Source organism: Scomber japonicus, chromosome 21 (assembly GCF_027409825.1).
Source record: "Scomber japonicus isolate fScoJap1 chromosome 21, fScoJap1.pri, whole genome shotgun sequence".
NCBI lineage: Eukaryota > Metazoa > Chordata > Actinopteri > Scombriformes > Scombridae > Scomber > Scomber japonicus.
The window spans coordinates 7,127,035-7,141,232 of NC_070598.1; the positions used below are offsets into that span (position 1 = coordinate 7,127,035).

A 14,198-nucleotide genomic window follows, 5' to 3' on the forward strand; every position below is an offset into this window, starting at 1 on the left:
GTCCTTCATCTCCATGGCCACGTATACAATCGATCATTAATGTTTAATAACCAAAAGAAGCTGGCTATAAGAATCAACTGCAAGTCCAGCAGTGATACCATCACTGAGGGAAAAGGCGAACAGTATGGATGTAAGGATCCATTAGTGCATGACAAAACTGGACTAATTACTCCCATTTCAAAGACATGTATTTATGGATGTGAAGTTACCAAGGAGCCAGAGTGATGTTGACTTAATGGTGCAGTAAAGATTTTAAATATTTTCTTCTTCAGTGATGTTCAGACAGGATGGAGGAAGCTGAAGACGGAATTGCGGTGGTGGGCATAGGATGTAATTTTCCAGGCGGTAAGACATTTAAATTTGGGAACTTAGTTTCATTAGTTTGTTTTATTTGTGATGTTGCTTTTCTTACTATATTTATTTTCATATTTCAATATTTCATTGACAAATTTACGATTTAGAGGTTTTCTCACCATGTATACTCAGATACTTGAAAATGATCTAAATTAACTGAGAAAAGAAAAGTTTCATTTACAGATTTCATATCTGAAATTACCAGAAAAACTTCCCTAAGATAAACCTCTTATCTCAACCTGGGTTCATGAAACCCGTAGAAACAGGGTGGAGCTTTCTGGTACAACGTCACCTATTTCCAAGGTGTATGGAGAAGGAAGAAAGTCAAAGCTCCTGCAACATGTAGTATAGGAGAACTTTATTAAGAGACCAACACGTTTCAAAGCTTTAACTACTTTATATATTGTTCAAACAGGTGAAGGGCTTGACAATTTCTGGAAGGTTTTGGTGAATGGGAGAAACTGTTCTGTGCCAATTCCCAAAGAGAGATTTGACTTAACGAGCTGGTATGACCCTGACGACACCAAAGCGGGTAAATCCCGCACAGCCAAGGCTGCTCTCATTGATGGGTATGATCTTTAATGTAATTATACTAGTGTACATTATGATTATGGTCTATTTTCTCAGTTAGTAAATTTAATCTTATTATTCTTTAATGTTTCTAGTTTCAATGAATTTGACCACAAGTTCTTCGGCATCACTGACAGTGAAGTGGAACAAATGGATCCTCAACAAAAACAGGTCCTTCAGTGTGTCTACTGGGCTTTAGAAAATGCAGGAATTCCTATGGAGAAGGCCAGTGGGACCAGGACGGGAGTGTTTTTAGGTAAGAAAGCATTTGTCCGATGACTGACCATTTACATTTGTGTGTAATAAAGACTTTCAATTGACAAAAATGCAATTACTTTGTGCTAGACCAAATGTCCACTTTTAATTTTTCCTTAAATCATCCATTTTTATATTGGTTTTTATAACAGGCCTTATGAACAGAGATTATGAAACAAATGCTGCACATGTGCACCCAAGTGTGATTAATCATTGGACTGGCACAGGAATCGCCATGAGTATAGCAGCAAACAGAGTTTCCTACATCTTCAATTTCACGGGGCCGTCACTGTCCATAGACTGTGCCTGCTCGTCATCCCTTGTGGCTCTTCATCTTGCCTGTCAGTCCATTAAACAAGGTTTGTATTCTTAATTAAAGGTAATGATGGATCTTGTAATATGAGATTTCAAAATACTGTACACATTCCCTCTTATCAGGAGATTGTGACATGGCTGTGTGCGGCGGCGTCAACTGTATCATAGAGCCAAGAGTGTTTGTTGCTCTCAGCAAGGCCAAGATGATTTCACCTGAGGGGACCAGCAAACCTTTCTCCAGCAGGACAGATGGCTATGGTAGAGGAGAAGGCTGCGGTATTCTTCTCCTGAAGCCACTGAAAAAGGTCAGAATATGTAGAAGTGAATAAAAAGATCACAACTTCCTTTGCTCCCTTTGTTTTTATTAACATCAAACCATATCAGATATTAGACCAATATCAATTTATAACTGATTGACTTAGTACAACTAATCAATTTTATATCTCTTTTAAACATTAATCCTACCTGTAAAAGGCAACTTGCTCATTCCTATTAGCCTTGTTTCTCTCAAGCAACTCTTTACATAACTTGGGCTTGTCATACATAACATGTCTTTATTGAATCAACACCACATGTTTATAAAAAATCTAGTCTTGTTTTTGTTTTACAGGCTATACAAGACCATGACCATATCTGGGGAATCATCACCAAAACAGCTGTCAACCAAGATGGTCACTCAGTAACGCCAATCACCAAACCCTCCATGACACAACAAGAGGAGCTGCTGCGAAGAATCTACTCACAGTGCGACCTCACAAATGTCCAGTACATAGAGGCACATGGGACTGGGACCCCAGTTGGAGACCCGACAGAGGCACAAAGCATCTCAAACGTCATTGCTAAAGCCAGACCTCCTGGTACAGAGACATTGCAGATTGGCTCTGTGAAGGGTAACATTGGGCACACAGAATCTGCTGCTGGGGTGGCAGGACTCATTAAGGTCCTACTAATGATGAAGCATGAGACCATTGTTCCCTCAGTTTTCTACTCTGAAAAGACTGCCAGTGTGGATGCCAAAGCCCTGAACATCAAAGTTCCTAAGGAAGTAGAAAGGTGGGAAGCTTCTGGTGCTAGACTTGCAGGAGTGAACAACTTTGGTTTTGGGGGTACAAATGCCCATGCCATTGTCAAACAGTACAAACTGTCTCACACTGAGCAAAAGACTGACAGGAAGCAGGCAAAGTATTTTGTCATGTCAGCAAATTCACCAAAATCCCTCACTTTGATGATGGAAGACACAATAAACCAGCTACACGCAGATTGCAAAGTTGATCTAGATTCTCTGTTGTACACATCAGCTTGCAGGAGAAGCCACCAGAAACACAAATACAGGAAGGCCATTGAGGTTTCATCCATAGTTGATCTTAAAGAGAAGCTAAGTGCTGCCATTGGCAAAACATTTAGCCCATCCTACTCAGGTCCAAGGTTAGTGTTTGTCCTCTGTGGAAATGGTGTCACTTATCATGGCATGTGTAAACAGTTACTCAAACATGAGCCTGTATTCAGAAATAAGATCAAAGAGATTGCTCAATTTTTCCAGAGGCTGAGTGCGCTGAACATCTTGGAGACACTTGAGAGCGAGTTTGAGAGTAGTGACTTCAAAAACCCAGATGTTGTCCAACCTCTCATCTTTGCTATCCAGGTTAGCATTACAACCCAACTCAGACACTGGGGTGTCAAGCCTGATGCAATACTGGGTCACTCCGTTGGTGAGGTTGCAGCCGCTCACTGCTCTAGCCTCTTGTCTCTTGAAGATGCAGTAAAGGTTATCTATTTCCGCAGCACTCTCCAGACAAAAGTCACAGGGGGGAAAATGCTTGTAATCAGCAATATGGCTGTATCAGAGGTCGCTTCTCTTCTCCCTAAATACTCTGGCAGAATTTGCCTTGCTGCTTTTAACAGCCCACAGTCCTGCACCCTCTCAGGTGATGCAGATGCAATAGATAGCTTACACATGGAGCTAAGCACCACAGCCAACAGTCAGAATCTGTTCCTCCGTATTCTGGATGTCCCTGCTGCTTATCATAGCCACCTGATGGATCCAATTCTGCCAAAAATCAAGGAGACAATTGGTTCCTTACAAGTGAATGATCTCCACACAGAGTTGTTCTCAACAGTGACGGGCAAGGAAGCACATCAGAGTGATTTCTGCACAGGTGAATATTGGGCAAGAAACATTCGCGAGCCAGTGGCTTTTGAGGAAGCGGTGAGGTCAGCAACCAAAGGAAAAAAGAACACAGTCTTTGTAGAGATTGGGCCAAGAAGAGCGCTACAGAGAAATATCATGGAATCTCTGGGTAATGACACAGCTGTTCTCGCTTCGGTACAGCCAGAGAAAGATATAGAAACAATCATGTCAGTTGTTTCTAAGCTGTTTGAGCTGGGTGTTAAAGTAGATTGGAACACATTCTACAAAGGATATGAGACCATACCACTGCCTTTCCCAAAATATCACTTTGACAGCTCAGACAGGGATGTCATCATCAGAGCAGCACAGAGAAACACAGCAAGTAATCACCCTGTCCTCTGTCTGACAGGAAGTGAAAGCAACATTTTCGGCTGTGATCTGATGTCTGATTCTTCTTTCTACCTGAAAGAGCACAAACACAACGACATACCCATCATCCCTGGGGCCTTCTATGCTGAATTGGGTTTAGCCGCATTTATAGCCACTGCCAAACCAAAAGTCCCCCTCAATTCACTACAGCTCAGTGTCAATTTTCACAGCCCATTTGTTTTGACCCAAAATTCACCAGAAATGAAAGTGCAACTAGAACAAAGAAAGAAAGAAACTAGTTTCACAGTATTCTCCTCATCTGCAATGTATGCATCAGGCACAGTTTCAAAGAAAGCGCGGCTGATTGAGGAGCAGTCCATTTCAATAAGCTCCATCTACAAAAGATGCACATCTGTAGTGAGTTCTAAGGAATTTTATGGGTATCTCTCTCAAGGAGGCTTTGAGTATGGAGATGTCTTCAAGAATAAGGGGAATGTGCACTATGGGGAAGATCTGAAAGAGGCAATTGCAGTTGTCACAGTTCCAGAGGAACTGCAGTCTCAGTTGCATGATTACTGCATTCATCCTGTTGTGCTGGATTACCTGATGCAGCTTCTCCCAGTCACAGTCGAGCACATTTTTGCTGGTACACCAGGATTTCCTGCAAAAATAGGAAGTTTGACAGTCTTGGAACCCTTGCAAGAAGAGATGATTGCCTATCTGAGAGCAACTGATGTGGGTGTTGATCACTTTGAGGTCTGTGGCTGCTTTGCAGATAAAGAAGGCAGAGTGTTGGTTGAGGTTAAGCATGTGATGGTCAAGCACCTTGGCAGTCCTTCTAATATGGTTGAGGAGTACTTCTACCATAATGACTTTAGTGTCATTCCTGAAGCTATGAAATCTGCTCCTCCTCCTACCGCCTTGGTCTTTTGCGATCATATAGGGATCTCTAAAGGCCTTCAGCAACATTTGGACTCAAGGTCTAGATACATTTCCTTCACACATGCAAAAGACATCTTGAGCTATGGGTTCCCTGCTCTGTTGGCAAACCTCAATATCACAGATATTGAGAAAAACTTTGACGAGGTCTTATTTTTGTGGGGCAAAGAAAACCTCACTTCACTGGCAGCAGATGTTGTCCTGCAGAATTTGACGAACTGCTGTGAGACTTACCGCCAAATAGTTCTCGAGCTCAAGAGAATTCACTTCCCCAACTCCATCAGAGCGATAACCTACTGTTCATCTGACATCACATTAGACCACATAAATCCAGGTTTTGCACTTGCTGGCATGACAAGATCTTTTGCTGCAGAGATACCAGAGCTTTCATTTCAGTTGGTTGATATAAGCACTATCTCTGCTGAGGACATTGCTGCTCTTTGTGATGTCTTAAGATCGTATCCTTGCAGCAAGTACCCAGAATTGGTGGTAAAAGATGGGCTGATTCTAAAACCTTCTATTGTGCGTACCCCACTTGAGATAAGCGAGTACTCAGAGGGCAGATTTACCTCTAACAGGTCTGAACCCTACATCTTTCAGACAGCTGATGCACATAAGATGACTCAGCTGAGTGCCATTCATTTTAACGAGGGGGTGCAGCCAATTCGTGATGGATCAGTTGAAATTCGGCCAACTAAGATATGTGTTCATTCATCAGATTACTTCCCTGTAAGTGCCTCAGATCTGAAATTTGGCCAGACACTATATTGGGACAAACACTCCTCGCAGAACCACAAGCTACTGATCCTTGATTTCAGTGGTACTATTACAGCAGTCGGAAAATATGTCAGGAAGTTGAAAGTGGGAGACCAAGTTGCTTGCTGTTATCCTGTGGTGGCAGCCAGCAAAGTTAGAGTCCCAGAGGATGTGTGCTACAGTACCAAACGCTTCCTGTGCCTTAGAAAAACACCCTGTGTTTCCTATTTTGTGCTAGCATGGGAAATCCTTCATCAAGCCTTGCCTAGAGCCAAACATCATCTAGGAATCATATCCCCTGTGCCTAACTCTGCTCTGATGAAAGTCTTGGCACTTACTTCTCACAAGTCTGGTTGGAAGGTGGTAGTTAGAACACAACGCAATGGCTCTTTTGTAGATGTCAATCAGCTGGACACATTCATTGTTCTGCCTCCATTTGATGAGTCCCTGATTGCTAAAATCTGCAACATTCCTGGTGTCAAACATGTTGTCATCATCTCTGAATCTCAGACGCCGTCTCTGCTTGCTCAGGATGTATTCCAAAGTGTAAAGGAAAGTGTTCATGTGCAGACAATTCACATGCCAGTCATTTTACAAAAGGGATCATTGAGTGCAAAAGGGCTATACATTTATCAATGGCTCAAGTCCTTGAACTTGAGCAGGAAATTTTATCTTGAGAGCTTTATCTTTCAGAATATGAAATCTGAAAGCATCACAATCCATTCAGAGGAGCCAGAATCATACTTCAACTCAAGGAAACTGGCTGTTGTGGCTCTAGAAAAAGGTCTCAGGAATACATCTGACATTCCACTGCTGCCAACAAAAAAACAGCTTTTCCAAAAGGGAGCAGTGTACATTGTGGCAGGTGGTCTCTCTGGTCTGGGCTTTGAAACGGTCAAATTCATCTCACAAAGAGGGGGTGAGTACATTGTCATACTCTCCAGGAGCAAGCCCACTCCAGATGTGCAAAAAGAGATACGCTATTTAGAGAAACAGTGTGGGAACTGCATCACTACCATGCAGTGTGACATATCTGTCTCTGAGCATGTGCACAAGGTCATCAATGGCATCAACTTGAAATTCCCTGGTTGTCCAATCAGAGGAGTGTTTCACAGTGCAGTGGTCTTGCATGATGGGCTGATTGAGACCCTTAACAGATCTCTCTTTGAGAAAGTTCTCAAACCAAAAGTAAATGGTGCACTTAATTTGCACCACGCAACACTGAGCTGTCAGTTAGATTACTTTGTGTGTTACTCCTCCATCTCAGCTTTTCTTGGAAATGCATCACAAACTAACTATGCTGCTGCCAATACATTCCTCGACATGTTCTGTCAGTACAGGCGCCATCTCAGGCTGCCAGGACAATCTATCAACTGGGGAGCTCTGAACCTGGGCCTCCTTCTGAACAAGGAGCAAATCCAGCATTTTCTGGAGGCAAAGGGGATGATGGTGTTAAATTTGGCTGAGATTCATCAAAGTCTGGAGCAATGCCTTGTGCTCAACCGACCCCAACAGGCTGTTTGCAGGTTTCACTTCAGAAATATTAGATACAACATCCTGTCTCAAAATGCAGCCTTGACCATGCGTCTGTCCATGTTAGTAGAGGAAGCTTTTCAAAAGTCCAAAGAGACAGATTCTCCAACTAAACAAACCACCTCTGTCTCACCAAAAGACTATGTTGTCTCACTGCTTACTGAGACTATTGGCGTGGACAAGAATGAGCTGAAAGACAAATCACTTCTTTCATCCTTAGGCATTGACTCCATGCAGGCCATGACTCTGCAAAATCTCATCTTTCAAGGGAGATGTGTGAATGTGCCTTTGGTGATGTTGTTGGATCCCAATGCCACGCTGTCAACAGTGGTAGCTATACTGAGTGAAAAAGCTGGAGACGAAAATGTCAGCAATAACCAAGAGTTCCTTCCAACTGAGGACATAAATGATGTTTCAACCAGATTATAAAAATGTAAAGTAGCCTTGGTTAGCAGGATGAAAATGCTTTAGATTTTGCCAGTAAATTCCATGGTAAGCTGATAATGGCCATTGCAATATAACAGCATCCCTTTGTTAATTCCATGAGTTGATCTCGTATTATTGTTTGTGTAACAATTGTGTATTGTTTATTTAGTTTTTTATGTGTGTTTGACTTTGGATACTGTTTTGATTAATTCTGGCACTGCAGTCTACATGGTTGTCCATTTTTGTAAACAGATTTCCTCAATTTTGTGGAGACAAAAAATTAAATTTAATGTTTTGTATCACTGTTTGTCTCATTTCACTTCAAACACTCAGCATTACAATTAAATACACATAGTGCTGATAAGCGAATCATTTATGTAAATTCAGTCAAGCCATAACTGGAAACAGATTCAGTAATATACTACATTAGTGTTTACACCTAAGTTTTACTACTAAAGCAAAACTGCAATAACAGTTAAGCAATTCCTCCTCTAAGTAAAGAAATTATTTAGTTAAATGACTATTCTGAGGTGTTTTACAATTTGGTACAATAAAACAAGCTTCCAGTCTCTATGAGGTGTTGCATAGTGAAGGTTTAAAGCCCTGCTCACTTTAGGCTGCAGAATCTTTCGGAAGAGGGTCTGATCAAGGTTCTCAATCAATGCATCATGTAACACTGCAGCACTGTGAAACATTCATTTGATTGGACAAGAAGAGAGTCTTTTTTCAATCTCTGAAATTGCCTCCACCACGTGCATCGACACAGAAACATACTGGACATTATGATAGCAATCCCATACCTTTTCTGAGATATCCATTTCAAATTGCATCTGTCAGAATACTTCTGGCAATGATCTTGAATGAACTGTCTGAAGTCCCAAACCTGTGAGCCCTCCACTAACAATATAAACATAGCTTCTTAAATGGTTGTTTCAGCAAAGGGTTATCTGACACTGGACAATAGGATTCTGTGTGCTCTAAAACCACTTACTGCACTGTCTTTGTGGTAAACGATAAATACTCAGCATAATTTAGCTCATCTGCATGTCTTAAATATTACTATACTATTAAGCAATACATCATACCTGCATTTGTGACAAGGACAACAAAAGAGCATATTCTCTTGTGGGCAAATAGCGCATGCTCTGTCTGGAAAGGCGGCATCGTGTTACTCTGTGCTATATAGTGAGTTTTACTGCTGATAATTAAAAAACATGGCGACACTAACCTAAAACAAGTAATATACAATCAAATAAAGCCAGTTTAACTTTTACATAACTCTTAAATTAGTTAATATCGCTTTGCCCACAGACATTATCTTTTGGTTGATCCTCCACTGCTTTGAGGATTACCCATAAACCTTCGCTATACATATACTCCCTGATGCACTACAAATTTAAACAGCAGATGGCGTAGTTTCTCCATTTAAGCGGGATTTAACCTGGACCCTTTTATGTTACACTTGGCTGTCAGCTGTCCCATGGCTACTACTGAAATCATTTGCAATATGATATTTAAAATAGTCCAGTGACACAGGGTGGACAAAAAAATCATAAAGATGTTTTAGAAGATCTCTGGGTATCTTAACTGTTGTCATAGTTTCCTTGAATTCATATCTAAAATCATCAAGCTGTCTGAAGGCAGAGCCATACTCAAATCCTCCTTGAGAAAGAATGAGATAAATCTCTTCTCTCTCCATATTCAATTTGCACCTTTAGAAGATCATGTCAAGACAAATGGTTGACTCCTCTAAAATGTGTTGTCAGTCTACACTTGTGTGCCAGATGCATGTGTGGCCACAGGTGACTGAATTTTGAATGAAGCTTCATTCTCAAGTGTCACTTTCAATGACAGTTAGAGCTGAGTGTAAACGGACTCTGAAATGTCTGAGCTCATGCCACTGCACATGGTTGCACCCAGTTCAAATATTTTTGCCATTGTAGACAATATTGTTTCATACTCTTTCTCTGCCTGGACAGAGGAAATAACTATTGAGTAATTTCTCACAGTCTCATGTATGTTCCTATGGAGAGCTCTGCAAGGTCCAATCTCCACAAAGACCATGTTTCTTCTTGACTGCTTGTCTATGGTGGCGGCATGCAATGCTTGTTCAAATAAAACAGGTTCTGGGATATTCTTTGCCTGGTACCTGCCTGTGCTAAAGTCACCATCTAAATATCTGTCTCTAGTCACTGTTGAAAAAAAGTTTGCACGTCAGGTTGTTAACTACCAAACCATCTAGGCTTCTCTCAATGTCATCTACTATAGAATCCATCTGTCACATCCTGCCTAAGCTTAGTGATTGTATTTTAGTTCCTGTTTTATTTTGAAAGGTTTTCTCACTGTGTTTATTATCTGTATTTCCTGTGATCTGTGTTTTATTTTACTCACGTATGTCCTGTTTGTAATCACCCCTCCTGTATTTAGGTGTTGTTTTTCTATCCTATCACTGTTGGATCCTCTGTTTCGGTTCAGTTTGTTCTGTTTGACCTACAATCTTTTTTGCTTCTCAGCTTGTTTTTGACGTGCCTGCTCAGCCCCAATAAGAGAGAGCTGTAAGATTAGTCAATTAATTCATTAGTCCATTTTACAGATAATTAAACAGCAACAATTTTGATAATTCGATAATGATTTAAGGCAAGGCAAGGCAAAATTATTTGTACTGTAAAGCACATTTCAGCAACAGGACTACTCAAAGTGCTGTACATATAGTGCAAAAGGAGAACATTAAAAAACAAATTTAAACACAATATATATATTTTTTAAGAACAAGAGAAAGAAATAAAACAGCTGAAATATGAAAGTCAACAGAAAGTGAGATAAAGCAGCTAAAACAAAAGTTAAAACAGACTAAATTTATATTTAAAAAAAAGCACATTTTAAAGCAAAAAATGGCAAAAGTTCTCAGGTTCCAGCTTCCCAAATGTGAATATTTTTTATCAATAATCATTGGGTTTGGAACAGTGCACTGACATTTTACAGACAATACAGACAAAGGGCAGCAAATGTACACTTGTCATGTCTTTTGCAATGTACAAAAGCGCACATGACCAGCTTTTATTGTACACTGGCAGGGACACACAGTATGAGCACAGACCTGAAGCAGCACCTAAATAATTAACAGACAGTGAACTGCCTCTGTTGGCTCCCAAACTGCTCAATTGCTACTTCTGGCTTTTATAATTCAGCCAAATAAAAGTTATTTGGTGTAATTATGCTAGATTTAATAATTTCTACATTTCCATTGTTTTACATCATGTTTGGTATAAAATATTAACATAGGCTAACACCAGACATGCCAGGCAGGCCCAGCTATACTGACAGCAGATATTAGATCTACCCCGAAGCCTACTTTAAATCATTGCATGCCTTTCTCCTTAGATTTTAAGCAAGGTGAGGTTAAAATTACTAAAACTGAAAAAACATCTCATCGTTCACGTAAAGGAGACAGCTCATAGAGCTGACTCGGCTGCGACCCATATGTCACTACCTGGTGAGGGTTACAGCGACTTGGGTGCAATATTTGCGCACAGCGACTGTTCTGATGATACGTTTTGGGACTCAAGTGAGCATACAGCTACACACTGTATCAAATAAAGTTACTGTGTTTCTTTAAAAGGTTTATTTGAAACTCATAGCCCAATCCGAATCTGCTCTGACCTAATATATTGGTCCAGTTAATTTAAGCAAATCATTACCGGACCATTAACCATTAACCTGGCATAAATAAATGACTAAACTAAAGTTAGTTTAGTTATTTAAATAAACACAATGTCGAAAAATATATTTACTAAAAAATGGTACAGTATCGAACAGTATTGTATATGTTTTAAGAGATGTTCTTGAGGTGAAAGAAGGCGGTCCTGGTGATGTGGTTAATGTGGCGGTCGAACTTGAGTTGGCTGTCAAAGATGACTCCAAGGTTCCGGATGTGAGGGGAGGAGGACAGAGTACAGTTGTTGAAGGTGAGGCTGAAGTTTTTTTTCATTCCATGTGTTCTGGATGTGGACAGCTGCCCAAGGCCGAAATCGTAGAGAGTCTTGGATGTTATAAAAGCATGAATCACGGTTTCGGCAGCAGAGAGGGTGAGTGAGGGGCGGAGACGGGCGATGTTCTTGCTCTGGATGTGGACAGCTGCCCAAGGCCGAAATCGTAAAGAAACCACAGTTTACACATTTTATAACACGCTTTGAAGTCAGTATAACACCAGTGGTCTGATAAAGGCAATACATTTAAGATAACAGCTAAATATGGACACTTCTGTGGAAAGGTAACCAAGGTATTTGCAACCAAGATGTCCATCTGAAAAACAAGTATTTCTGAGACTCTTTAACACTATATTCATTGAAACTTCATTTATCAACTATCCAACTCCAACTTAAATTTTACCTTACAATCAGAGGCTATTCTGATCAACTTCAGAGAATCACTGATTTGATTTACTGTAAATAGTTAAAAGCTGAAATGTCATAATAGAAATGAAAGCAAACAAGTTTTGACATTTTTACAATGTTTGTTCTAAGGATTATTCAAAACAAACTATTAACTGTGGCTTTCTTTATGATTCTCTGTCAAATCAGTCTCCAAGCTCAGAGGTAAGATGAGGGTTTAAGTATTATCAGAAATAAATTGGACTTGAAGAACTGCATTTTTAAGAGAACCTTAAAGATTATCCTCTCAAGAAAGGAAGCTGGTCCCAAAATGGGTTCTTAAGGTATTTCCGGATGAGTGACAAAAACCCAATGAAGTGTCTGTCTGGAGCAGAGGTGGCAAAGGTACTCATATTTTGTTGAACTTTCATTCCATGTGCTCTGGATGTGGGCAGCTGCCCAAGGCCGAAATCGTGAAGAAACCACAGTTAACACATTTTATAACATGCTTTGAGGTCAGTATGGCACCAGCGGTATGATAAAGGCAATACATTTAAGATAGTGGAAAGGTAATAATAATAATAAATTTGATTTATAACGCGCTTTTACAAGTGCTCAAAGACGCTTTACAAAGGACACAAAAAATATAGAACAATGTGGAGTAAACAATGTAGAAGGTTAAAAAAAGACATAAAATGGAAAGAGGATAAAGAACAGTTTACAGGTTAAAAGCCAGTTTAAAAAGGTGTGTTTTAGGAGTGATTTGAAGGTATGGGGGTCTGTACAGTCTCTGATGGGTTTGGGGAGTGAATTCCAGAGGGTGGGGGTGGCAGCTGAGAAGGCTCTGTCCTCCCAAGTTCGGTGCTTGGTCTGAGAGGGTAGGGAAAGGAGATTTCCCTCTGAGGATCGGAGGGCACGGGAGGGGGTGTAGTGGTGGAGCAGGTCTGTGAGGTAGGTGGGGGCCAGGTTGGTAAATGATTTGTGGGTGAGCAGGAGGATTTTGAATTGTATACTGTGTGAGATGGGGAGCCAGTGCAGTTTTTGGAGGACAGGGGTGATGTGTTCTCGGGAGCGGGTGTGGGTGAGCAGGCAGGCAGCAGAGTTCTGAATGTATTGGAGTTTATTGAGGAGTTTGGATGACGAGCCGTATACGATGCTGTTGCAGTAATCTAGTCTGCATGTTATAAAAGCATGAATCAGGGTTTCGGCAGCAGAGAGGGTGAGTGAGGGGCGGAGACGGGCGATGTTCTTGAGGTGAAAGAAGGCAGTCCTGGTGATGTGGTTAATGTGGCGGTCGAACTTGAGTTGGCTGTCAAAGATGACTCCAAGGTTCTGGATGTGAAGGGAGGAGGACAGAGTACAGTTGTTGAAGGTGAGGCTGAACTTTTGGGTGGTTCTGGTGTGGGATGTGAGACCAATGAGGTAACCAACATATTTGCAACCAAGATGTCCAATGAAGTATCTGTCTGGAGCAGAGGTGGCAAAGGTACTCATATTTTGTTGAACTTTCATTCCATGTGCTCTGGATGTGGACAGCTGCCCAAGGCCGAAATCGTAAAGAAACCACAGTTCACACATTTTATAACACGCTTTGAAGTCAGTATAACACCAGTGGTCTGATAAAGGCAATACATTTAAGATAACAGCTAAATATGGACACTTCTGTGGAAAGGTAACCAACGTATTTGCAACCAAGATGTCCATCTGAAAAACAAGTATTTCTGAGACTCTTCATTTATCAACTCCAACTTAAATTTTACCTTACAATCAGAGGCTATTCTGATCAACTTCAGAGAATCACTGATTTGATTTACTGTAAATAGTTAAAAGCTGAAATGTCATAATAGAAATAAAAACAATCAAGTTTTGACATTTTTACAATGTTTGTTCTATGGATTATTCAAAACAAACTATTAACTGTGGCTTTCTTTATGATTCTCTGTCAAATCAGTCTCCAAGCTCAGAGGTAAGATGAGGGTTTAAGTATTATCAGAAATAAATTGGACTTGAAGAACTGCATTTTTAAGAGAACCTTAAAGATTATCCTCTCAAGAAAGGAAGCTGGTCCCAAAATGGGTTCTTAAGGTATTTCCGGATGAGTGACAAAAACCCAATGAAGTGTCTGTCTGGAGCAGAGGTGGCAAGGGTACTCACATTTTGTTGAACTTTCATTCCATGTGATC

The 14,198-nt window shown here is 40.6% G+C and overlaps 1 protein-coding gene across 1 annotated transcript; it reads left to right on the top strand.

Annotated features, from left to right (window-relative positions):
- The first annotated feature begins 287 nt into the window (after positions 1-287).
- On the top strand, positions 288-7,648 carry LOC128382043 (uncharacterized). Its single transcript, XM_053342022.1, has 6 exons — positions 288-345; positions 770-923; positions 1,020-1,180; positions 1,332-1,538; positions 1,618-1,799; positions 2,105-7,648. The coding sequence occupies exons 1-6, from the start codon at positions 288-290 to the stop codon at positions 7,646-7,648; spliced, it is 6,306 nt and encodes a 2,101-aa protein (XP_053197997.1).
- The last annotated feature ends 6,550 nt before the right edge of the window (positions 7,649-14,198 follow it).

What these genes read in the sequence shown, in the direction of transcription:
- LOC128382043 (XM_053342022.1), top strand. Translation starts at nt 288, where the DNA reads ATGGAGGAAGCTGAAGACGGAATTGCGGTGGTGGGCATAGGATGTAAT. An exon ending in AAGGCTGCTCTCATTGATGG is followed by an intron (nt 924 to 1,019) that starts GTATGATCTTTA and finishes TAATGTTTCTAG; the next exon opens with TTTCAATGAATTTGACCACA. An exon ending in CAGGACGGGAGTGTTTTTAG is followed by an intron (nt 1,181 to 1,331) that starts GTAAGAAAGCAT and finishes TTTTTATAACAG; the next exon opens with GCCTTATGAACAGAGATTAT.